The following is a 27,357-nucleotide window of genomic DNA, read 5'->3' as shown; positions in this document are numbered from 1 at the left end:
GCTGCTTTAAGTATTTTTAAGTATTTTGAAGTCCACAGACACCCTTAATCGTTAAGATTAACTTCACTGAAAACAAAGATGAGATAAATTTGGGGGGGGGAGGGGGGGGTTGGGGGGAGTGTGTGTCAAATATGCAATAAGGCAGGCTATTCTTGTGAAATATTAAACAGAAAGACTGTCTCCCTTGCAGCAAGAATCTATTTATTTAATTCAGTGCTGTGGTTGTACTTATTCTCAAACCCATAAACTGAAGACATTGCAATTCCCATGCAATCTGCTTCTTGATAGACCTCAGTACACTTGCCTTTGAACTTCACATTTGCTTTTATGTGGTATTGCTTTTAATTTTGGGTGCTGACCAAATGAAGCATATATTAGTATTTAAAATATAAATATTCACTGGAGAATAAAATGGGGTCTTGGCAAGTTTGAACAAAACCTCAGGGTGGATCACAGTAGGAACAAAACATTAATACGTCCTTAATCCCAGTGTGGAGTGGGATAGTTTGCTTGTGTATACAGATGAACAATGATATACTTAGAATCCTTGAATGGTTTGGGTTGGAAAGGACCTGAAGATCATCCAGTTCCAAAGATGGAAACTGAAATGAAATACTGATTCCTATCGAATGATGAGGGTGGAACTTCACCATCAAACATTGAGTTCTGTAATATGTTAGAATTTGCTAGTAATGACCCTGATTTGCCACCAAGGTTTAGGTCACTGATGACATATAAAGTAACACCCCTTACCAAATGCTGCTGAGTTTAGGCATCTCAATGAATTAGCAGGAGAAAAACCAAACATGCTGACTGACTGTCCTGTTGGTGTCCTCACAAAGACTTAAGTTACATGATACCAAGGGTAACACAAAGGAATTCCAGATTCACATTACGTATTTCTGCTGTTTGCATTCAGCTTTATCTTACCTGGGATTTTTTCCACAACTGGATTTTAGTAGAGGCAGTTCCACTTGTTTTGCAGGTTTCCCAGATGGATTTTGGGAGGCTGACTCCCACTCATGTAATTGGAAAGGTCAAAATATACACGAGCCCTTAAAGAGCATGGTGCTGATTTCAGAAAAAGTCCACAGCAAAAAAAAACCTCCAAGTCAGCTGAATGGAAATTCAAATTCAGCAGGAGAGCCACTGGCATTTCAGACTCATCTTGGTGACATTGAAATGATGATCCCAAAATCTTTACTTAGGCAAAGCTTCCCCCGAGTTCTAGATAGCTGACCAGTAATTGCACAGATTAACGCTTGCATTCAATGACAGACCTTATTGCTAAAAGCTTATTTTACTTTAAGTTAGCAGTTCTAAAACTTTCCTTCAGCTGTGAATACAGCTTCATCTAGAAAACTGAATTAAAACTGCCATCTCAATGAAACCCATGCCATCTACAGGGCTAACATTACAACACCTTAACACACACACAGGGTGAAATAACTTTCACGAAAAACAGGAGTACCTAAAAAGTTGAAAATGACCAGCATAATACACAAAGGAAAGAAAGAGAAATAGGAAAGTAATAAAAAGTTTATTCATACTATGGTGCTGGAAGATTCAGTTCTGGGCATGTAACAGTTAAAGCAGCAGTGGCACGCTAACTGAGCACATTAAAACAAAGAGTTGGCAGCTTCTGAAGGAAAAGCGCTTGTGCTCCACTGTTCCAACTTGTCAGTCAGCTCATGCCAGCACTCTCCACGTCTGCCTCTTCTACACACCCTCATTGCATGTGTCTGTCTGGACTGATCTGCTCATCTGTGTGGGGACTCTCCTAACAAGTGAAAAATTCTGCCTGCTCTCAGCTCTGGAATTGGATCAAATCACCTCAGCTTCTTCATAGCCTCACCAGGAGGCTTTTGCTTATGCTATCAGCCTGTTTTCCTTCACTGCTTGTCTGTTTCTGATTTCTAGAATGGAGGAAGCCGAACTGCTGAAAGAAAGATTCCAGGCCATAACAGTAAGTGCTTCCAGTTATAAATCTCAGTATTAAAATCAAAACACTTAGAAGGAGTATTGTGTTAATGAGCTACTGCGTGTTTTCTGAGAGTGATTTATCCCAGGACAGAAAGGGACTTATGACTGCTTGAAATTGTTACTTGTTAATTCTGGTGCATAGCTACTGCTTTAAGACAGCAAAGTTGCCTGTGCTGGCTTCATTACAGGTTGTATTGTGAATTCAGCTCAAGGCAGTGAAAGTATGTGTGCAAATCACTGCTGGCCAGTTTAAAATCCATATCACTGTCATCCCAAGTGAGTGTTTGCCTGAAGGACAGCAGGTCAAAAGGCAGCTAGAGAATTCCAGAACAAATCAATTTTTCCATTTCAGAACACAGAAGAGTTTTAGGTTTGCACTGTGGAATTCAATGCAGTTTCTGAATTATTGATGACCTGTTGTAAATATTGCTGTCTGGAAAGTAAAAAAGGATTAAGCAAATTCGTACCTGTCAGTTTGCAAAGGAAGGGAAAATAAAAAGGACTAGGTGCAGTTTGGGCTGGAAACATTGGAAAATATTCTGTTTCTCCTCTAATGAAAATCTGCTTCAAAGGATTTATTCTGTTTTAAAGGAGGGACTCAGCTATTTTTTAAAGAAATATAACCTAATGTAACAAAAATGGCTGAAGCCAAATTCTCCTTTGATTTGATCTCCCCTGAAACCTATTCAGTTACAAAAGAATTAAACTGAAACAGAAGTTGGCCCTTTGGAAGGAAAGGAAAACTGAAGGAGGATCACTGACTGACACAGCCAATCTCAAAAACAAATTATGGGAACAAAAGTATTTCTCACACTCTGAACATGACAGATTAGTTGTGAAACAAACACTACTGCCTGAATAATACGTTACTGGAACCAAACACATGGAGAGGGCAGAACTGGAAATCTGCAGGGTTTGAATAAGTTGGGGTTTAATTATGACACTTGATAAGAGCCAACAGGCTTTATCTGAGACCTGACTCACACCTGCAGTTTGGAATGATTTAGAGTTTAACTGCAGCGGTGTTTGAACCAGAGGCAAACCTGGGCTTTGTCACTAGTATATGGGCTCTAAAGGTAAAAAATGTTTTGGCACTCCCAAGAATTCCAGGCCTTGTAATGTTTTGCACTTCCTGGTATCCAGCAGGAGGAATGGGGCAGCAGACTTGCTGATGAGGACTCCTTTGAACATACTAGGGTTGGTGTCTCTGGCTGCATCTTCGCCTCCAGACAAATAGTGGAGAAGTATTGTGTGAAGAAACTGTGACAGCTTCGAGTGTCTTGCATTACAGGAAATTACATTTGGGTTCTGGCCATGACTTCATTTATTACACTTGCTGCGTAAAGCAACTATTTCTTCTCTACTTTCATCACTTGAGAGCATTAAATTGCAACACTTAGCGTATTTGTTATTATGCACTGCACAAATTAAGGAGCCTAAATAAGTTGAAGTTACCATCAGGTTTAAAAATCTGCAGTGCAGGTTGTCTAAGAAAAAAACATTGCAATTACAATTGCAAGTCACTCAGTGGCTGTGGGAAGGTTTGCCCCACACAACATACCTGGAATTTCATACCTACGAGATGTATGTTGTAAAGGATCTAAGAGAGTATAGCAAGGGGCACCCAGAACAGCTACACTTACACTAAAAACTTACTGGTTTCTGCTATCTAATGCTTGGCTCCTTCACAGCATCTGGCTCTGAGAGTGCCATTAGGGGCTTTCAAATTAATTTTCATGTCTTCTCTATGTAGCAAATTAAAAAAGGAAAACTTTATTATTGGTATTCTTATTCCAGAGAGCTTATTCCAGAGCTCTGGAAGGAACCATTTTTCTGTTATGTAGCTTCCACCTGCTGGTGGTATATGTGCAATAGAACAAGTAAGAAAAAAATCATATGCGTCCATTTTGTTAGAGAGGCTGTTGTGTCTTAAAATACAACAGCTCTAGCATTTGCTGTGGGCAACATTGAGGTGGAACAGCCAAAGAGGAACCTTAGGCTTAGTCCTTCATCAAATCCTCCATTCTAGAAGAAAACAAATCTGATAGAAGATGTAAACTGTGATTAAAGATTTGAATTATGACATTTCTGCTGTCTCGTGCCATCAGGCTCTAGTGTTCATAGCTTTACACAAGAGCCGTCAATAACAAAGCATTACCTTTGGAAAAGTATCTGAAAACAAAAATACATCAGCAAAAACATTAGCTGCCCCATTGGCTTTGTCAGTGCATGGCATCTGCCACAGACCAAGCAGACCAATATTGGTACCACTGTGGAACACTGATACAAACTAACGGACTTGGTACACAAGATACCTAGCAAGACGCTGCATGTGTTTCCCTTCCTTTCAGACAGATCCAGCTTAGAACACTATTCTTTGCTCAAAAGTCAGGAAAGATGCCTGCATCTTTTAATAGGAATGAAAATTAGGACAAAAGCTCAAGTCTTCCCTTGCATTGCACAGAGGGGAACCAATGAAGGTGCTCTTTTGTAAAAAGCGAACCTTGGCCACACTAACAAGAGCACAGTAAGAAAGGATTAGAGGATTTCTGCCAGCAACCTGATAACCTACAGGAGCAGAGTATGAAGTTTAGTAGAAGTATGGAATCCTTAGCTAGCTATCTAGGAATAAGAAATGACACCATCAGATGTGCCGTCAAAGCTTTGTTCAGCAAGAAAGGATTCACAGACAAAACAGCAGAATACACTGCAGGAAGTGTCCTAACAGGTTCCAGAAGTTATGCTGGCAACACAAGGTTCAAAGAGGCTCCTCATACATCTCTCCTGAATTTAACTTCTGGCATTAGACCTGCAGCTTTGATTAGCTATATAAAAGACCAACTATTTTAACCTATTTCATCTGGATAATTGTATAATCGATGTTCATTACCAACCAGTGAAATTAAAACATGCTAGAAACCAAAAAATATAAGCAGAAACCTTGAAGAAAAAAAAATACTGGATTCAAAAGAAACATAATAAAAAAGAAACAGGCAAAAGCTTCATTACTGAACAGGCTCCCTATTACACGTTTAACTTCAAGTTATTTGTGCCTTTACACTCCGATTTCTTTTGCACAGTATTTGTGTGTGCCACTTCTCATTTCAGACTGCCCAAACCCTTATTATACATCTCCACTTGTACAAAAGGAATATTTAAATTGACTTAAAATGTTTTTCATAGTATAAACAAAGTAAAAGTCGTTCTCTGGCTCAGAATCTTACCCAGAACTGTAGTAAAGAGAAAAAGCAGGTTTCTTCAGAATCGTAACAATCTGTATACACAAGCTTGTCACTCATCTAACAATGGGTTAGTTAAAGGCTATTTATACAAGGAGATCAAGAGCATTTCCTAGTTAAGGAAAGGTGTGAAGGTCAAAGACCAGATGCTATGTCACCAAAATCAGGACAGGTTGAGTAAACTCCAGCACAGCAGCTCTTGAATAGTCTCCATAAAGGGACAGAGCAGAAAAATTACATATCGTAGTGATCCTAAAGCATGTATTAAAGAACACTGGAAAAACTCAGAATCACTACAAGGATGAAGGCAGCATTTATCTTAGAGCAAGTATGTATCTTGCCTCATTTGGTGTATTAAAAAGGCAAACTAACTTCGAAATTATGAAGTACAGATGGTGTTCTTATTCAACAAAGTGTCCCTATAACCTGTGGTCCCACTGCTAATTTCTGATTTCCAGTTACAGTGAAGTGATTCAGCCACATACACTACAGCTCTTCCTGTTTCCACATCCCAGATCCTAGGGAAACAGTGGAGGACAACTCCCAGCCTTATGTCCAGCACTTCCTTACCAACTTTCCAGACTCCTTACACACTGCTGGTTCCTTCGGTGGGCCAAAAGGACAAGTCTCCTTCCTAAACAATACCTGTTTGAAAGCATACTCTGTGAACAGAACCCATAAGTAATCTGTTCCAACTGAAAGGAAAGGGGGATTAACCTCCAGACAGCAAATACTTCTGCACAAGACAAGATTATTTCCTTTGCTTCCCTAAAACATACAAAGAAACAAGTCCAAAAGCTGCCATGTTCAGTAACAGGATTGTGTAGCCTTGAGGTTGACCAAGAGCCTATTAATACAGCTTGTAAAAGTCACCTTCCTTTGGCATCATTTCTTTCCCAGTAGCTGCTGAGAACACAAAGTACTAAATCAGCATTTGGCCTCATATACAGGAGCCACAGGGACACTCCATGTGACAGCAGCTATCCAGAACCACAAGAGGCTCAAGTGTTCCCAGCATTTAGACTGTTCACCCATCATCTTTCTCCTATAATGCGTAGCAAAAAGGTTGAGGGTGGCGCTATAATAGATCAATATTATTTGGGGTTTTGCCTTCTCAAGTTCGGCAGCCTTTGCAAAGTCAAACATCTTCTTTAGTTGAGAGATAACAACATATATGAAGCATACTAAGTTCCTCTGTGTTCATCTTCACCACTAGTTGACTAGTAAAATAAATTTCTAAGTCTTTGTTTATCCCTATTTATTTCAGATATCAACCACAATATCAGCCAGATATCAGAGCTGGATTCACTAATAGCCCATTTCACTTAGCAATGTACCATAGTGCAGACCACGCAGACACTTTCCTCTCCTAAATGGCACATGGCCTGCCTTAGGACCTTCAGTCTGGACCCATTTCTAGCTTCATTTTGTATGTACAATTGTGCTCAAGGGGTATTTCTTCCTGTTTTCTTCCCTTACCCTTGACAAAAGTAAATGACTTTTAATTCAGCTCACTTCTTTGCGGTCATTAACATGTTTAGATGCACTTCAGAGAAGGAGTAATAGAAACCATACCTGCGTAAGACACATAAACTGGTGCTGCTAAGAATTCTGCACCAAGTGCTATGTAAGCTTTAAAATAAGGCTTCATTTGCATGGATTGATTTCTCCCTGCTCAACACCACTGGGTTGTTTTTAAGCAACAAGTTTTATTGTTCCTTTCATCTGTAGGACAAAAGGAAACTGCAAGAAGAAATTACACAGAAACGTCTAAAAGTGGAAGAGGAAAAAATGAAACACCAACATTTAAAGGTAAGTGTTGGATTTATGTCACTAAAGATAGCCTCGAGTTGTGCAGCACAAATAAAGGTTTGAGATTTGGGAATGCAAATCTTCATGCATTTAAATTGTGCTTTTACTATCAGATTTTCACAGCTTTCTGGAGTCTTGCCACAACTTCTTCTGACTTTAATAAGCATCACTCTTTGAAAAAAACAAGCCTACACTCAGGAGCTAATGTTATTTGATCACTTTCATGGCATAAAATGAGATCATAACCAGGAATAACTCACAGCTGTAAATTAAGCCTCCCATTTCAGACTGGGTGTGTTCATTCCTTAATTCCACTACAGCAGCCTCCCTCGGTGCAGGGTGCAGCACAGCCATGAGCTCTCATCGCACTTGTTTTCCTGGGAAACCAAAAAAGTAGAAATACAGAATCACAGAATCCACCAGGCTGGAAAAGGCATTTAAGCTCATCAAGTCCAACCATTAGTAGCCTATTTTTATTTGTAATAGCCTATTCTAATTTGGCCATAGCCTTTTGTCAGCTTGTTCAGACTCTGTGCTGAAATAATGATGTTCCTTTGTATATTATGGCCTGGTGGTGAACTCAGCATTACAATGGCCACATGACTAAGAAACCAAAAGATCCGTGTCTGTAGACACTTGAAATTGCATCGATTTCTACCCAACACCACCATTCTTTAAATGTCTAATGCAGCGTGCACTACATGTCATTTAGGGAAATGAGACAGAAATCTATACTTCTAGAAATATGCAGGACTTGGTATTTTACATACCCTTTTAATCATGTGAGTGGATAAGCAGTTTCAAGAAAGATATGTTGAATCCAATGCCAGGAATACGGCACGTGCCCTTGAGCAAAAGTGGGAAAAGCATATTTAAAACAGACTCCTCTTCAAAATAGGGACTTAATCCTGGGTTTCATCCACCCTCTTGAGTCAAGCCAAAAAAATGAGAAGTTGTGATCAACTAGCTCACTGGGCCAGGTAAGCCAAGGCAAAAGTCACTCATACTTAGGATTTATTGGAAGGTGACCGTAATCTTACCTACAAGAGGAGAATAACTTTTCCAAGTCCTGGACCTAATGAGCGGTAAATGTGACTCTTCCTCCACCTTAGTACATGGTTACATGAAGCACTGTAATTTACGTTCCAAGTTTCCATGCCTCTAACTTCAGAATGACCCTTTTGCCCTTCTTTTATAAAGGATAAACTGATCTATTCTAGACAACCAGCTAATCCTTACTGCTACTACAGGTCCAGCCCTAGGGCAACTTCCTTACTGATTTACTACGTGTCTTCAGCCAACACTAATATGTACAATGGAGTTAAAAAGTTAAGAAAAACAAAAAGCCAAAGCCACCTCACACTCAATCTGAAGAGGTTTCATGGAATTTTACAGAAGCTAAAACATCCCTGGAAAAACACTACTGACATGCTCTTCCTTTGCGAGAGGACAGAGGATGGGACTTGTTTGTTTGTTCTATGAAAAAATCATACACTTATCATACAGAAAGATTTTTAAATTAGAATCAGTCAGATTGCATGAGGCAAATCAAGGATCTATAGAGGAAATGATTCACTAGGCAAAGAGGGATCAAGAACCCAAAATGGAGACTATTTTTTCCAACTGAGTACTAAGGCACCTAATAGCAAATGTAACATTATTATATGAACATCTGTTGTTGATGCCCTAGAAGCCTTGTCTTTTAGCAAACCCATTTATGCTTCAGACTAACTCAGGTATTTCAATGGAGTCAAACAACACAAGAATCCAGTGGAGAAATTGCCTTAAACCAGATTTAGAACTCTAAAATATTTAGGCACTTCAGTAGATTTTATTTCTGAGGCTCATTTCCCTAGCTAGTCAGGTTGACTTCACTCATTTATACTCCTACTAGTTGTGTATGGTGAAATCTAGAGCTCTATGACCTATTTGACATTAACTCACACCTATCCCTTAGGAAACCATTGCAGGTTAGTAAATCTCACTGACACATGGATGTTCATGTTTGCTGGATATCACTATCCTGTTCCTCATTTTGTCCTTTATTCCTATTTATAACCCTTAGTGAAGGTTTATTAGAAGGGTTGTTGTTTGGAGGAGGGTGGGGAGGGTTTGGTCTTTTAAACTTCCTTTTCATAATTAGGAATCTCTGCTTCAGCTTCCCAAGGACTTTGCTGTCCCCAAGCTAAATTCTTACTAGAAAGAGACACCTGGGGTATCATAACAGGTCTTATTCATCTGGTAGAACTATACTGGAGAAGGAATATTTATAACTCACATGTGCACTTCAACCACGTGAAGCAGAGGACATGCAAGCAAATACATGCAACCTGTGTGGTTAGGGGTCCACGGGAACTGCAAGCAGTAACGGGGGCTACCAGTGAGGGTACAAGGGAAATTTCATCCTTAAGTCATTCTAGACACACTAACAGCTAATTCTTCTTCTTAATTGGGATCCTTCTCACTGACGCAACAAGGGAAAGGACCAGAGTTGCTTGAAAAGCATAAGCAACACTGATTTGCATGTGCTTTCCAAGACTTCTTCTAGTTTAGCTGATTAAGTTTTTGGTTTCCAACATGCCAGAACTCCATGACCACTATCTTGTAGGTGCTGGTTACACACCTTTTTATTCCAGGAGTTATCAGCATTCAACTAACATCATCTGTGAAAACTGTGAAGATGATTTATGCCTCCCCAAACATACCATAAGTTGAACTGCCATACTGTGGTAAAGCAAGACCCACAAATCCAACACACCTGCGTCTTCTAGCAAAGGAGGAATCTTGGAATGTTAGTCTAGCCTTGTTAAGGATCACAGTGGAGTTGTGCCTGGAGCACGTGTAGGACATTATTCATAGACGTTGCACAATATTGTCGCAGTACTCCTGATGTGACCATGAACTACAAAAGTGATGACTTTATATCACCCTGGTTATTCCAGGATCTTATCACATCAGTGTAGAAGTATCCCTTTCCCTTAACATAATGCAAAATGAAATGCTTTCATGTAATCCTGTAACACACACCACCTAGTACTGAACTTTACAGCAGAAGGAAATGCTGGGCAGCAGAAAGAACCCCACACCCCCAAAGCAGCTGCTCCTGCACTGGCTTGTACCCATGCGTCAGTGGAGCAGCCCTGAAACTGTCTTGCTCAGAGGCTGTTTCCAAACTGCACAATGTGTCACTCCTAAAAGTGTCTCATTAGATTTGAAAGATCACATGGCATTGAGTTGGGAGCAGCACCAAACTATTGGAGGAAAGGGCAAAAATAACGCTATTGTGTTTTGCCTGTACTGAAGGAGTTTGTTTTCTTGGGCCTAACCCTATACATACATGAAACTTTTGGTGATTTCAATGAGTGTTATCAGTTTCTGCAGCCACCAGTAGAGATTTTTGGAGACAGCAATGCTGCAATACTCCTTTCAAGCCAGAATTTAAAAAAAAAAAAATCTCACTTTTCTAGGAGCTCTACTTATTATTAAAATCTCATTAGCTTGATTGAAAAGGGAATTAAGAACCCTATTCCCTGCAACTGAAGAAAACAGGATTTTGTGGTCAGTAAGAGTTATGCCAGCACCAGCCTACATTCACCTACAAGATCAGGTAAAACCATCCTATTAAAGTCTGCATTTATTTCATTTAACCCTAAGACACAACTGCCAGGAAGTGCTGCTAAGTGATCCTACAGGGTCAAGGCTCAAGACATCAGTCTGGAGAAGCCCTTGTTGCCCAGAGATTTCCTAGGATCCAGTACTGAGATAGAGAATATTATCCCACAGGGCTAAAACAACTGGAAACACTCCAGTACTGTGGTGTGGCACAGAATTCCCAACATCCCTGTTTTAGCTACAGTTTCTATCACATCATGTATATCAGCCATGAAGCAAGCTGAAAATAGCCTTTAACTGCAATCTGGTCCTACGTGCATCCTCCTCATCAGCTGGGCGTCAGTAATAACATCATGTAAAGTGTACAGTAAACAGAAAAGTGGAGGAAGCAACGGTTTAAGTGACTCAAAACACAGGATGCAAGCAGGGATTCCAACAAGCACTGAGGTTAATGCAGTCTTCTCATCAGCACTGGGCACAGCTCTGCCTCAAAGCAGCCAAAATCCAATTTAACCTTCATCTACATCCTACAATTAATCAAACTAGATAGAGGAAAAAAAAAAAAGCCCTCAGAAAAACACATATGGAACTCAGGCATCTCAAGGAATCTAAATTACAAATGGAAAAGTCATGGTTAATGAAAAACCTTCTACGCATCCTTTTCTTCCCCTGTTGAAATAGTTTTCCTAAGGAGCTCTGACTCCCACTTTTTCCCCAAGGCAGTAACTGATTTTCTATTCCTGAGTTAGTCTGAAGGGAGTAAAAAGAGCACAGTGAAAGTTGCATGGTTTACAACCTCTAACTGCAAATAGGAACTCATCTCCAAGAATATTTTCTTACACTGGGAATATTTTGGAAACCTCTGTTGACTTTCAGCTGCCACCTTTCCTATTGTAAAGCAGCTAAAGGAAACAATCAGTGGATACAGTCTTATTTTTCACCATCTGAAAACACAGCTGAGAGGTTCAGTCACCTGAGCACATGTAATACCCCACTTACAAGCCACTACTGTCCAGGAATCACTCCACAGGTACTAAACGAGTGAGGACCTAAATACGTAAGCCCTGGATTGCCCCTACAGTAGCAGTTCTAAACATGTAGCACATCTGCTGAGACATGAATCCGAAGTCAGCTACCCATGCTCTGCCTTTCCATCCAGTCCCAATCTCAACACACACATCTATATAAATAGAAGTTTCCTTATAAACTCCAGAGATACCACTGCATTACTCACTCCCTAGAGATCTCTTCCCCCTACAGCCATACCTACTGAAATTTTCATCTCTTCCACCTCCTCCCAGAAGTTACGCAATGCCATGATCCCAGGAATCAGGGCTATTGAAATAGAATTGTACACTTCTAACTGGAGCCTTTTGCATGCATCTCATATGTGTGCTTTGATACAACTGTTTTGCTGTATTGTGAACAAGCACTCTACTGGATCTATTAATAGACTGTTACAGGTACTAACTGATTAGTTTCATCCTCTAGATTTTTATTGGGTGGATTAATGGGACATTGTTCTTAACTAGTTTGGGTTTAAGTCAATCTCAAAACACAAATGTTCCTTAGTACTTCTGTTTCAGTGGCGCTCACTGCTGTCAAGTTGCCTTCTGCTAGATACAGCACAGGAATGCAGATCACACCTACAGCATCAAGGCAAATACAATAAATGTTTGTAGAGCCTAACTTTTCAAGTACATTAACTTGTCTGTATTTTTCCCCATCAGAAAAAGGCCTTGCGAGAAAAGTGGCTCTTGGATGGCCTTAGTTCTGTCACTCCAAAAGAGCAAGAAGAAATGCAAAAGCAAAATCGGGAGGACCAACAACGAACTCGTGAGCTGGAACGTGACATTTTCAGGTAGGGCAATACCCCTACCCTTCTGTCTGATTTAAATGGTTCCTTCTTAAAAGTCCTACCTCATTTGGTAAAAAGACATCAGTAAGGCTAAATATAGGCAGTTTGATACACAAAGGAAAGCAGCTTTGTTATGTTTTTCAGTCTGATAAAATCAGGGAATGCACAATGGAAACTCCCATACTGTGAATTTTACGCACAATGAGTATCTTGCAGAATACTCATTTCTCAAATCCCAGGTATCCCTCCTGTGCTATACTCAGACATCATAGGTCAACCATCCCTGAGTTTTGCTCTGAGTTAGCAGTTGTTGGACCAAAATTTCATAACAACAGTAAGCAGTTTTAGAAGTTCTTCAGTTTCTCTAGGTCCTGCAAAGCCTTTAACACCTGACTTCTACCATAACACCACTCTTCAGAACAGTACAAGCCCTGTCAGTATCCTTTGCCTGATTTTCACTTATTTTCCATGCTGGTTTGTCCTCAGTTCGTTCCTGGGAGCCTGTTCTAGCAAAGGCCTTTTTCTGCCTTTTATTAGAGATGTTTCTACAAATCTCATTGCCTAGTGCCTGCCTGCCACATGGGGCTAACATTAAACTGCACACACAGCCTCACATACAACTCCTTTACTTACTGTGGACATAATTCTAGGTGCTTATTAGTACACTTAGCTTTTCTCAAATACCACAGGGCTCCATACACAATCAGCTCCTTCCCTGGGTCCAAGCATACCGACTGGTACTAACCAGTAGCACCCACAGAAACGGTGAAGTGTTCCCATTTCTTTAGATCCTGGAAAGTTTTGTCATCACTTTTTGAGGCTTCTTCCCCTATTTCAGTTCAATAGCAACTTCCTCCATCCTCTTACTCCACTGTCTTCCCATACACACTCTCTTGGCAAAGCTGTCACCCAGTTATCTCCCACCCACCTCCATACTCCATCTCTCCGACAGGCAGCATCCCAATGCTCGCTGGTCCTATAATTATGGTGACTTCTTACATGAAAGCACTTTTTCTCAACAAAACAGCTTTTCACACTCATCAGTAGAATTGACTGCAGTGGCAGGAACTCTAAGAACATCCCAGCAGGTTGTGATGATGAAGACATGGAAGAGTGCACACCCTATGACTGTGTGATCACAAGGAAAGAGCTGTGTAGGGAAGCTGTGTGACTGGCTCAGGAGCAACAAGAAAGTAGCTCCCCACCAGCCCACTGGAAGTTCAGACCCCTCCAACCACTGGGAGGATAGATTGGACTTTCAAATCCTTATTGTTTTTGAGCCTTTAAAGCTACCAAGTAAAAAACTTGGTTTGGTGTGTGGCTATGTTGGAAGAAGGATGCTTTTGTTCAGGCATAACCTGTGTTTACACTGTTCCAAATTCCTTTGACAACACCCAGGTGAAGAACAAGCAATGCTCTTATAGTGGAGATCTATCAATGTCTATGCCACTAAAAAAAGAAAGCTACTGAACTCCTGACATACTGCCTGCCTTAAAACCAGCAAAATCTTTTAGCAAGAAGTATACTGCATCTCCAGTACCTAAATCTAGTCTATCCCCCCATAACACATTTTTAGGGCTCTTTGCACCTGAGTCACTGTAATTCAGCTCTCGCAGCAATGCTGGCAGCAGGTCCCTCCTGCCCTATCCTTGGGAAGACATAGAACTCAGGATTAAGAATTAAAACTCCTCCTAAAATACTAGTTCAGAGACTTCAGCAAATAGGGTTGATTGTTTCATTCCCATGTCTCCCAGGATCCTGGGTTTGTAACTACAGCTGTAGAGTCTTTTGATACTGTTTTTGCAATTACTGTCCCGAATTTGTTGTCAGATCAGTGGCCTTAATTTCTGTTTCCTCAGAGACAAAAATTGAACATATGTAGTGATCTTTACTCCTCTGACTCTACCCATATCAATTTTTCCTTTCAGGTTACTAGAATTTATTTCTATTTCAAATAATCAAACAGTAACCCAAGCTGAAGCTTCAAACCTGAAGAACTCTAATTCATGGATGTAAATCAGCATCACAAAGGAATATTCCTTCTGCTATAACTCTAGATTGGATCCAAGAGCTGACAAAGGATTAAAAATTTTAAAGTTTATCTGAATTAGAAGTTTCCAGGTCTTTTAAAAAACACCCATAGGCATTTAAAGGAAGATTTCTAAATGTATCTTTGCTGTAAGGAGAGAGAAATTAAGGTGCCAAACCCATAATTTGTCCCCAGTTGCTTTCTGAAATCACAACATGAATCCTAGAGTAACATCTCAGCCTGTCTCTAGTTATGATAATTACAAGGAGTAGACACAGACACATTGTGAATGAAAAGATTGCACAATTAGTACCACATCACACAACCAAGAACATTGCACTAAACAAGGCTGAGGCTCCTCAGCTTGTACACTTCATGTATGTCTGAGTCTGTAACAGTGTCACTATAGACATGCACCTGCAACCTTCCCACTGGAATTTTTTGCCAGAGACTTGATTAACATTTAGCATATACAAACCCCCCCATTTCAGAATTCCTTTCCCATGTAGGTGGGATGCAGGGATGAGAGGTCTCATCTGTTGTGTTGGTTCTGGTTTGTGGTTTGCATTTTTGTTGGGGTTTATTAGGTTTGGGTTATTTTCTGTGGGTTCTTTCCCAATAGTGTCCTTTTATATGCCTGCACTTGGGAGAAATGTGTTAGGTAGGAATTCTTTTCCTGCACAGATTCAGTTAACTACAAGCACAAGTAATGCTTGTCTATCTAGATGCCTGATATTCAGACCATAAACCAGCCATTAAAATGCTGCTGCTAATGAAATTAAGTAAGTTTACTTGCAACTGCAGTGGAAAGAAGTGCAGTAAATGTTTGTAGTTACTGGACTTTCTCCTCTTATAAAAAAATATACTTTTTCCAGGAATATAAGGCAATTTGTTTTAATACACTTGTTTAATGAAACCTGTAAATGATTCCTCTTATTTTATATATATATATGTTGTATATATATATGTGTGTATATATATATATATATATGTTGTATCAACAAGAAACCAGTGAAGAGCGAGTGCCTTGAACCACTTTGCAGACAAATAGCTGAATGTTCTGGTTATTGACCAAAAATAACATTTACGTTATCTGTCCTATTCATCCCCTTTACATGTTAGAAGTTAGTGAGCCAAGGAAGCATGTCTTTGGTTAGGGTACAAGCTGAATGAAGAATGAGGAGCCCCATCTTCTCATTTAATCTTCAGCTAATAGCACTCATTCTTGACAGAATTAGTTGCTAAACAACATACTTAAAAATGCAGGAACAACTTTATGGTAACTAAGAGAGGTGTCCCTGCCTGTGGCAGAGGGTTGGAACTGGATGATCTTAAGGTCTTTCCCAACCCAAACCATTCTATGATTCTGATGGGTGTTTCCTAATGTGATAAATGATGTAGGCTGAGGCTCAATAGACTCAAGACCTGCTAAAGCATGTGACTCACCTCAAAACATGGGAGGACTTGCTAAACTGCCTTTTCCTCTCAGTCTGGTATGTGCCAGAGTGGTATCATCCTATCTGCTTTCCATCCTTAAGCTGTTTATTTTTCTTCTGGGGTGGCAGTGGTGCCAACTCCAGCAGATCGCTAGTGGCCAGCAGCAGTCAGGCATGCTCTGCAGAATGTCTTGATTCAGCTGCTGCTTTGGAGAGAAACCTCCAATTTAGTATCTCAGCTTCTAAAGTTCCATCTTCCATTCACACCTCCACACTACTTATTTCGCCTCTCAAATAACGAGCACTACTCAAGGAGAGGACAAATCTCCAAAGGGTTTAATAAAACAACTATATCATACTCCCATTTCTCTACAAAGCACAGCAGCACCATCAAAAGATAGTTTCTTATAATTGCTAGTGTAGCTGCCAGACCCTTTCAAGATATATACAAACTGTGATGTAACTTTATAAAATGTCGTTTATCTAGATGTTTCTAAAGGCTTAAATACATCAGAAAGATCACAGCCTAACTTCTCAACTGCACCAAGTCAGAACTCTGGGTTGAGTCAGTCTGAGCTCTACAGATTGCATCTTTTAAAAGGCTCTTTTCAACAAATACCTGTGTGCACACTCCCAGCATCCTCTGAAAATTAATCCTAAAATCTATGTCTATATGCAAGTATGAATGCAAAAAGAGATACTTATGGTGTAGATGCAATTCCCATTACAAGGGTATGAGAATTTTTCCCTAACTGCACACTGAGCAGTGAATCAGCCATGTTAATTACCATACACAGTGGGTGTTGGTATGGGTGTGAGAGTGTACATAAACTTTAATAATACTTCTCCTGATCTCCCAGATAACCATATAGGGTTTATAACCTTTGATTTATTTGGGGTTGTCTCTTCTCTTTTCCTCTCTCCACTCCCTTTTTTAAAACCTTTCCAGGATTTTTCCTCCTCTTCTTCCACCTGTCACCAGCAGTGTTTAGAGTCCAGACTGAAATAAATCCATAGTAAAAGCAAATAAGTCTTCAGTTCATTATGCTTCTGTGAGCTTTCAATGATTAATTTTCATATTATGATAATACTGCCATCAAGCCTCATGTAAAAATACATTTCAATGTACTAATCTGTAAAAAGTGCAGAAACATGGCACATGGTTATTGCATTACTTATATAGCCCTCCAAGAATATTCTTACAGTTTTAGCACTTATAACCAGTACCTTTGAGCAGGCTCCTAAGGGCACCCTAGCTTCTTGCAAAGCTTAGGTCCAAAGTGGGATCAGCTTTTAATTTTTACCTTTTTTTTAGCTTTAGTTTCTTCCTGAATGCTTTTTTCCTCAAATCTCAGTTCTGAGGTCTGTGATACCTTTGGGTTTCAAAAAAGAGGATATTCTCACTACAGATAACAGTCTATGTAGTATCCTATTATTATAGCTCTACAAATCTGAGTTTAAATAAGGCAAGAGCCACAGTGTTAATTCAGCCTCCTTAAGCAGTCACACACAAAGGACAAATAATGTTTCTCTGTCAGCCTGCATTCAACTTGTCTGGTCTGCTTAAAGGGATGACAGGCTTCTATTCTTACCATTGACTTTGGTGCAATATCATGGATCTTAACACATGTCTCTATGAGGGTTACAGGATATCATTACTCTATTTGTAACTGGCTCAGATCATTTAGTTGTAGTTCTGACTGATCTCAGCAACCAGTGATATTAGCTGCAGTTGCCTTAAGTCTACAGCCATTGGCTTCTGATGGACTTAAAACCAGTGGAAGAACTATTTTACTCCAATGTGGAAGGTTTTAAAATTTGCTTGTTTTCCCCTTTAAGTTAAAAGAAGTTCTTTCAAAAACAATCCTAAAAAGGAAAAGGTAGATAAACCAGAACTCACTTATATAGCACCTATATAAGTGAGTGCTATACCAGTAGTGACATAGTTTAGTAGTGGACTTAGCAGTACTTGGGTAAAGGTTGGACTTGATCTTAAAGGTCTTTTCCAACCCAACTGATTCTGCAATTCTATAGTGAGACATGCAGTTTAAGTCCCAGTCCAGAGTTAAATCTGAACTTGATCCTACACATTCATGGCAAAGTAGGACCAGAAGGAATCTACAGTTTCACAGCATTTCCTGATGCATGGAAAGTGATAAGCCAATTTCATATTCCAGCAGAATCTGTCAGGGTAAGTAGAATCAGCCCCACTAATGTGCATATTCACAATGCGTTGAATCTGCAATGTTGTTCTCTGCCTAGTATCAAATCAAAAGGAATTGTGATTGCAGATTGGAGAAGGAAATTGAGGCCCTGGAAAGAGAAGAAATGGAAGTCTCAGCTAAGGAAGAAGCAATTTTAAAGAAACTTAAGTCTGTTGAGAAAACAACAGAAGACATAATAAAGGTTAGTGCTATATTACTCCAGAAGTAGAATTTGTTACTCATTCATCATAATAACCATGGAAAGTGGAACTATCTGGTTCTGCTAGTAGTCATAAGTAGTGCAAGTAGTCATGAGATATTGTCCGAAGTGACAGGAGTTTAAATACAAGAGGAGTTGAGATATTATACTGTTCAAGTGCCCAAATGTCTCTGTTTGCTAGTTTATGGGGGTGGAAGAGCAATTCCTATCATTCCTCATCCATAGCACTGCCACCAACCAGCAGCTTTGCATCTCAGCCAGAGACAGATCTAACAGGTACCAAGTGAATACAGAGACCGAGTTATTCATACCCCTCCAGGTGATGTGCCCGGCTAAACTGCATTATGCTTTTTACCCCAAGTCCCTGAAGAGGGTATAGTGAAACATGACTTAATATTAGTCATTAGTCTTTGTCAAAATGTCATTCCAATATTTGAAAACCATCTTAAATAATCTCAAATAATATACTGATGAAGCCGAACTGTATAGTTCTACAGTTGTTCATACACACAGATGCTTGTTCTAAAAGATATGCGGGGAGATAAGTACAACAGGAAAGCCAAAGTAGAACTTTGAAGGGAAGTCTATGAAGGCAACCAGCTTAGGCCACACCATGAGGCTGTGTGACTGATGTTTTATGTCCTGCCTTCCCCTGTGTGCCTTGGAATCACACTGGCAAAAGAGACCTGAAAATTGTCCCCTTCTCCCTTGCCATGCTCTCATGGAGCAGGTTCCACTTTTAGCCCTTCTCACAATGAAGCTGTGCTTAGAAAAAGTTAAAACTAGCAGGTAAAGCTAGTTAACACTGTCTAGTTAACATCTTAAAACTAACTAATCACCTTTATTGTTAATGGTTCTCTTTCCTAGTCTGTGAAGGCTGAAAAAGCAGGAGTTGAAAAAGGTATGTTTAGTCTAAAAAAATATTTCCAAAAGGTTCTTTCAGAAGTCAGTGAAAGCATACTCATGTTTTGTGGGTCTTCTTTATTCAGAGGCAGACTACATATATGCCAGCATACCTGACCTGCCCAAGCATTTCAGGCCTTCCACACTGAGAAGTCCAGCACATGCTGCTACTGATGACGAAGAGAAGAGGAAAGGTACTGCTTATCAGTGACTTCAAAGGGTACCATATAGAATCATAGAATCATAGAATAGTTAGGATTGGAAAGGACCTCAAGATCATCTAGTTCCAACCCCCCTGCCATGGGCAGGGACACCTCACACTAAACCAATAAAATGGTTTGGGTTGGAAAGGACCTTCAGCTCATCCAGTTCCAATCCCCTGCCAGAGACAGGGACACCACACTAGAGCAGGTTGCTCCAAGCTCCTGTGTCCAGTCTTGAACACTGCCAAGGATGGGGCAGCCACAGCTTCTCTGGGCACCCTGTGCCAGCGTCTCAGCACCTTCACAGGGAAGAGCTTCTGCCTTAGATCTAACCTGAACTTGCCCTGTTTCAGTGTGAACCCATCACCCCTTGTCCTGTCGCTACAGTCCCTAAAGAAGAGTCCATCTCCAGCACCCCTGTAGCCCCTTCAGATACTGGAAGGCTGCTCTGAGGTCTCCATCAGCTTCTCTTCTCCAAGCTGAACAGCCCCAATGTTCTCAGCCTGTCTCCATATGGGAGCTGCTTCAGCCCCAGTCATCCTTGTGACCTCCTCTGGACTTGCTCCAACAGCTCCATGTCCTTCTTACATTGAGGACACCGGCACTGCACACAGTGCTGCAAGTGGGGTCTCACTTGCAGAGTGGAGAGCAGAGTGGAGGGGCAGCATCACCTCCTTTGACCTGCTGGTCATATAAGAATATTCCTATCAATTGAATCTAATACACTTTAAGGGAAAGATAAACATTACAGACAGCAATTCCTCCCTTCGTATCAGATACTTTTCATTTTCTATCCACGCTTAACACCTACTGGGCAGTAGTCTGGTTATTTTCTATCTCCTACAAAGCTTCCAAACTCATCTTTCAACTGCTGCTGTCCAGCACAGCACCATGGCCCACTGTTAAATCTGGCTTTCTCAGCCAAGTTACAAACACTGGCTCCTCAACAGTATGTTTTTCCACACAGAATTGGATCCAAACAAAAATGTTTTTTTACAACTTCAAGTTTTGACAGGATGGAAGGGGACATAAAATGAGGGCTCAATATAGTTGTTATGTTTGTGATATTTTCATGTGTTTGATAATTCTGACATTTATTCTCTATCACTATCAGAACTCTTTATAATACTCTGTGCAGCTGCTGCATTATCATTTTAAGTACTTGTTTCTTTCCACAGCATTGTTTGCCATGGAAATTAAAGTTGAAAAAGACATGAAGACAGGAGAAAACACAGTGTTGTCAACAATACCTCTTCCCTCAAAGGAGTTTAAAGAGACAGGAATTAAAGTCTATGATGACGGCCGGAAGTCAGTCTATGCAGTGTCCTCAAACGGCAGCACAACACAAAATGGGGTGGATGAACTTGCTCCTGTTGAGGTGGAGGACCTGCTACGGCAGGCAACTGAAAAAAATTCCCAGTCTCCCACAGAGTACCATGAGCCTGTGTTTGCAAACAAGTTTTGCAGGCCAGTTACTCCTCAGAAAGACAAATTAGTTCCTGGACCAAAACTGGAAGACACTCATAGAAGAGAGATGAATGGATTTAGCAATCATCAGACAGAATTCTTCTCCAAAACAGAGCCCTTTATGCAAAAGCATAAAGAGAATGGGCTTGATCTTCCAAAGGTAATACAGCCAAAATCACCCTCTCCAGTCCTTCCCCACTCAGAGAAGAATGTGCACATTAATCCTGAGAACAGGATGATACATAACGAAGGACAAAAAGCCATGCATGAGGAATTAAAACCTTCCCAGAATACCAGAGAAATACATAATGAGACAAGGTTTTCAAGTCTCTGCCATCCTAATGAAGCATCCCCTGCAACCCAAGGTGAGGAAGATGCTCGCTACAATGTTGTTCAAGCTGTGCCATGTTACGTGGATGATTCTGAACCAGTAACCATGATTTTCATGGGTTATCAGCGCATTGATGATGACGATGCAGAGGCAAACCAAAAATTATCACAATACGATGGGGTTATCCGCGCAGAGTTAGTTATCATTGATGATGATGACGAAGAGGATAGCAAATCTGAGAAACCAGCGTATCATCCCATAGGCCACTATAGTCAGGTTTATCAGCCACTGAGCAGGAAGCCCACAGAAGTCCCACAGATGAACACTGTGAGCAGTCTGGGCACAAGTCTGAACAAGGGACCCCATAAAAACTCCATCTCCCTGCGAGAACAAGAGGAACGCTTAAGCTCTCCGACACACCATGCTCATCTTCATGGCCAGGGATGTGGAGACGGCACTGAAGATCCCTCACTAACAGGTAACAGGAAAGGAAAATCTTGTCACTGCTGTTCACTCATGTAGAAAACTGATACTGCTCTTCTCCACTAGCAGCTGTTTCTCTTGATTTTGATTGTTTCATGGACTAATATGCAATCACTAATAATTTCTTTGCTCTTGTTTATTAACAAATGCCAATGTGCAGTTTGGTACTGGTGAATTATTTCGTCTTTAGCAATGTACTAGTTACCAGCTCAAAGTTTGGAAACCAAACTCTCTCAGAAAAGGCATTTCTGTAACCTTCAGAGATGCAAAGTTGTTCTCTTCCAAGTGACAATTAAAAGTTCCATTAACGCTACCCCAATTAGCAGAATTAGTTTTCATTTCTAGCAGGTAACTAGCAGCATTGCTTTTTAACACTGTATCCTCACTGGAATGTTTCTTGGAATGTTTCTTGTGTCTATCTGCATTCTAACCAATTCAGAGATATTTGCTCCTTAAATTGCTACCAAATTGCTCCTTAAATCAGAAAGACTGTTTCATGATGAGTTTTACTTAGCATTTCTCTAGAATCAGCATTGCCAGTCTTGCCTTGACAATGTTTATACAAGTTTTAGCACCTTTTGTTCATCTGAGTTAGGTATTTTTATAGCCTCTGAAAGACAACAAAAGAGTTTTCATTACTTCTGGTTAGTCCACATGGTCCATAGTGGTTTTTTTTTTTTTTTTTACCACTTTTTATATTCTATTGATATTGAAGGTGTCTATTTCTTACTATAAAGTTTTATAATAAAAAGTTGACAAACAATAGCAAGACCTTCCAGAAACACAGAAAGCGATACTTTAGGATTATGTTGCACTTCAACTTATACAACTGAACAGCACTTAAAATACATTTATAGGGGAGCAGATTTCAGACCATAGCCACATTCTGCTTCAGAGAAAGAACACTGGGCTTGAACTACAGGCAGCTCAGGGGTCCTGAACCCATGTTCTCTCCCCAGTATTCTCCAGACTATATTCTGAATTATTTTGCATTTTGGCAGTGGAAAAGTAAGTTTGGGTCCTGCCTAGAGCTCCATTGTCAGCCCAGCATTTCATTAAGTACAGGTAAAGCCGGGAGAGATGCTGGTTGCTGCATTACCTAAGGGGTATCAAGCATTTCTGCATCAGTATGCACTAATTAGGAAGAGCTGCTCAGTAAGCAATACTCTCAGTTTAGAGGAGTATCAGCCTTGTGCAACCATGCACACAATAGCCAGCAATTTCCGAGCAGTGCTTCCCAGCCTTTCTGATCAATGAGGCCACTGCACTGTTCCATCACTTGAGAGGACCTTTGCTTCCTTCAAGCACCAATTCTGCCATCTGTGCACTTCCCTGTATCCTCCAGGACCAAAGGCTGCTGCCAGCAGCTGAAAGCTGGAGTAGCTAGTACAGGCAAGATAAACAACTCCAGCAGCTGTTCCAGCCAATTATATTTTGGTAATAGTCCCCTAATTCCCCCATCACATATGTATAGGCATATAATGGAGAAGCAACACTCATCCGTTCACATCTAACAATCTTTGCTTATTTTTATCTCCTGAAAGAAGCATCTGAAATACCATCATTTTCCCCTGCCCCTCATAGGCACCCTCTAAACAATCTGGGTTCTCTCTCTTCTGCAGTTAATAGAAAACAAACACTGACTTTCAGGGGATGGAGATAAGTGTAAATTTAGCAAAGACATTTAAGAAACTGTATTGGGTCTTACCCATTTCATTACAACTATTCTACCATGGAAAAAATATCCCATTAGGAAAAAAATGGTTCCAATTAAATTAAAAGCAAATTTAAAAGTTTGGCAACTGCCTGAAAAAGGCACCCCAACAGTTAGCACTGCTTCCAAATGAGCGTTCTTAAGTGCCCAGGAGAAACTGGAACTAAGCCATATGCCTCTTTACCTCTCCACCTATTTATTGTCATTCCCTGGGACATTTTGCTCTGTGGAAAAAGCCAGGAAGTGACTCAGTTTTTCCCTATCAGTTCTTTAATCCTATTGTGACTTCTAAAAGGGAAACAAAACAAGGAAAGCCTCCTAAATCTACAACAATGTATTACAGAGTTGTTTCATAGTGAAATAAATTGTTTTCAAAGACAACCACTAGTCCAGCCCAGGAGGTTCACCCTAACCGCCACCAGTGAAAAGAGGGAGTCAAAATTGTCATTGGTACCTCACCATTCATTACTAAAACAACAGCAAAAATAACTCTCCAAAATGAAAGCTTTAGGAAACAATTGCAGCATTTGAACATTAAACAGGCATTAAGAGAATGGAAAGGAAGGAAGCACAGGACACACCTGGGCGATGATCCCTTATGTAACAATCTTACTGTAGCGAAGAAATGAACCTTCAGAGCAAGTTACGGAACAAGTTATTGATGGCCGAGGACAACTACAAGGCAAAGGAATTATTCCATATGCCAATCTATACAGAGAAATGTCAGATTAAACTAGGAGCTTTCAGCATGCCCCCAAACTGATAGAAAAGTAGGACATACCTCCTTCCATATGGAAGCAATTCTCCACTCACCATAGGCTTATTGCAGGACCAATATCTCCAAGTACATGCCGTCAGAAAACCCATACAGAGAGAAGGATGACAATGCTATAATTAGGGCACCAGTGGTTTGCATCATTAGAGCTTGTTTTCCTCTTTAAATTTCAGTCAGTGTGCAAATGTTTTGAAGATTCAATATTCATTAAGGAAATTAAAAGTCCTTGGGGAGAAACAAAGGCTAGACATAGTGGAATGAATAAGGCAAGAAAAACTTAAGCTAAACAGGCAATAAAACCTACTAACAGTGTGGAACAAGCTCTCATGGGGCATGAAGGTCCAAGGCTTTTAGCAGGTCTAGATGAGCTATTTTTTCTTCTTACCACTGGAAGCTGTGTAACCTTCAAACCCACATGTTTGTGTCAAGGAATAATAGACAAAAAAGTTTCCTCATTGAGAAAGATTCATGCACACCATATTTCTGTAAGACATAGAGCAAGGCAAAAAGGGACTAATGGCTCTCAGTAATGCATCAGACTAATTGTTCTCCCAAACCACAAGCAGGACTTGAATCCTTCAGAACTCCCTAGTCTGCGAACAGTACACAAGGTCTTTGTAAGAGCTAAGCTTAACATCAGTGGCCCTATGATATGAAATTACACTCAGATGCTTCTAAGATTTGCAACAACTTCAGCATTCAAAACAGCTCCAGTTGGGCATTTGCTGACATACGTAAATCAAGTAAACAGCTGCTTTGATGCCCCTGTCTCTCAGTAGAGGGACATGTGCAGGATGAAGGGACGAGAGATGCTATTTTGGGTGACTCTTCAAACGAAGAGGTCAGAGGGCTGGAGAGGATTCACAGATCAACTGCGTGGTGGGGGAGCTCTTACATATCAAACAGCAGCCTTCTATTGCTGTTCTAAAAATAACCTTAACATTTAATCTTCTGCCCTCCACTGTCACTTTCAAACTAACCCACACTATCCCCCATTGCAGACAATAGCCACACTGATGTTTATATAGATAGTAAGTCACTCTGTCAGACTTAAATCATAGGAATAACATTGACTCACTACACTGGGAAGACAGGAGAGTTGTCTGTGGACATCAACACAAAGGAAAAAAGGCTTCCAAACAGTAACAGCTCCCATGGAAGAGTGTAGATTAAACACAGAGTTTAATTATTCATGCATCCTTTGAATCAGTCAAGGACAATACCAGCTGTCTGCAATGCATTTGAAAAGGGAACAGTTAAATAAGCTGTGCTAATCTTCAAATAATAATACTGGAGTCATTACTTAATGTTTCTTAATATACCTCTTTCTTGCAAAATTACCAGAACTAATGCTTTCTACTGATTTCTTTCTATAATACTAAACCAATGCTTATTCTGCTGGATTAATCACTGGAGGTATGTGTAATTCTTCATTTCTCTATATGAAGATTTAGTGTCAGAAAGAGGAAGTTAGTCTGAAAATACAATGGCTTTATTTTCTTTTTCCAGCTCTGAGGATGAGAATGGCAAAGCTGGGGAAAAAGGTGATTTAACAGCTGTAATGACATGGATGTAAAGTTTGCTACTCAAAACAGCATAAAGCTAAGAAGAATTTCTGCAGCACACCTTTTTTGGATCAGAATGCTCGCTTTGCTCCTCTCTTTTATGCACCTGGGTTATTTTGCCCTCTGTATAACCCAGTGGACTTGAATAGACTTTTAGATTTGACCAACTGCCACATAGATATAAATCACACCCTGGATTTCTCTCTAAGTAGGGGAGAGTTACCCAAGACCATAAACAGAGTGTATATCCAAGTATGAAGACATGTGCATACCTGTTCCCACAGTCAGGAATATTCTGTTGCTATATACGTAAAGTAGATAAGCACCCATTTCCAAAGAACTTCACAGGACACTGTTTCATTTCCAAGTTTGATCTACCCAATTGTGATTGAAAATGCTATTTTGCTGGTAAGAGCATTGGTTAATAAAAAACTAAGCATGAGAGATGGGAGCAGGGAGAAATATAAATATAAAACCTAGTTTCCAAGCATGCCACCTTGGCTCAAATTTAAAGCATTCCTTTTTAAGAGATAACAAAGGACACTTAAAAAAAAAAAGAAGTCAGTTTAAATCTTTAGCTGTCTTCTAGAGCTCCACAGTCCAGACACCCTTCTCTTTTATATATGATCACAAAGCCATCCTCAGCGCCTCCTCCCTTCAAGACCATGAACAGCCTGACCTTCCAAGCACTGTTTCCCTTCATAGGTTGCTTAGAAATCCCTGTTTTTCGAGGAAACTGGTTTCCAGACAGACAGTGCCTGGCCAGGCAGTGCAGGCATCCCGACAGAAACACTGGAGTTGCTAATGGTTTGTCCTCCAGCATCAAGAGAAGCTCTGTTAGAGATGCAGCTGCTGCCAGGCACTGTGGCCCAAGGCTTCCATCAATGAGCAGGTTAATTCTTTCCACATGAGAGAGGAGCTGAGGGCTCTGAAAGCAGCCATAAGGTACAGTTATCCCTAGAGAAATAACATGCAAGTTGTATTTTTCCAGTACATAGTTCTTGGGGGTGAGAAAAAGTGCCTCCTAGCACTGCATTCTTCTACTCAAAGACTCAGTATGATAGGTCTTAACCTGGTTTTAATCACTGAACAGCTAAAGCTCAGGTTGTGTTATTCTACTATAGCTGACTCAAATTATGCACCAGCAAAGAAATGAAACAACCATAAGTTTTTTTGCTGGCCTTCCTTCTTTAAAAGCAGGAAACTAAAGCTACTACCTCATACTGAGGCAGGATGGTAGGTACACATAGCTGATGTGTAGCCTCTGAGTACTTGGTGGCTCCCAGTCTGAAGTGGGTAAAAATCTTCAATCTTAGGACCTGTCAGAGATGGTTACCTGAGGAGTGGTAGATAAACCAAATAAATATACCTGTATCACATTTTCTCTGTGTCTGTCCTGATGGGATTTTGTTACAGTAAGTTATTTTCCCTCATGTTTTTTCTGTTGTTTTGTTTACATCTTCTCAAGAGGTTCTTAACTGCATATTCCCAAAAGTGAGAGACTAGGAGACTGATACCAAGTA

At 40.3% G+C, this 27,357-nt stretch overlaps 1 protein-coding gene across 1 annotated transcript; it reads left to right on the top strand.

Annotated features, from left to right (window-relative positions):
* The first annotated feature begins 1,633 nt into the window (after nt 1-1,633).
* On the top strand, nt 1,634-27,216 carry PALMD (palmdelphin). Its single transcript, XM_005140655.3, has 8 exons — nt 1,634-1,966; nt 6,954-7,034; nt 12,377-12,507; nt 18,261-18,375; nt 19,261-19,294; nt 19,383-19,490; nt 20,678-21,775; nt 25,779-27,216. Exons 1-8 carry the CDS (start codon nt 1,922-1,924, stop codon nt 25,820-25,822), a joined length of 1,656 nt encoding a protein of 551 aa, XP_005140712.1. The 5' UTR covers nt 1,634-1,921; the 3' UTR covers nt 25,823-27,216.
* The last annotated feature ends 141 nt before the right edge of the window (nt 27,217-27,357 follow it).

Source organism: Melopsittacus undulatus, chromosome 6 (genome assembly GCF_012275295.1).
Source record: "Melopsittacus undulatus isolate bMelUnd1 chromosome 6, bMelUnd1.mat.Z, whole genome shotgun sequence".
NCBI lineage: Eukaryota > Metazoa > Chordata > Aves > Psittaciformes > Psittaculidae > Melopsittacus > Melopsittacus undulatus.
This window is presented reverse-complemented; position numbering and strand designations above follow the sequence as displayed.

Excerpts from the sequence above, each read along its gene's own strand:
- PALMD (XM_005140655.3), top strand. The coding sequence starts at position 1,922 with ATGGAGGAAGCCGAACTGCTGAAAGAAAGATTCCAGGCCATAACA. Across the intron at positions 19,295-19,382 it reads AAAAGCAGGAGTTGAAAAAG|AGGCAGACTACATATATGCC; the intron begins GTATGTTTAGTC and ends TTCTTTATTCAG. Across the intron at positions 21,776-25,778 it reads TGAAGATCCCTCACTAACAG|CTCTGAGGATGAGAATGGCA; the intron begins GTAACAGGAAAG and ends TTCTTTTTCCAG.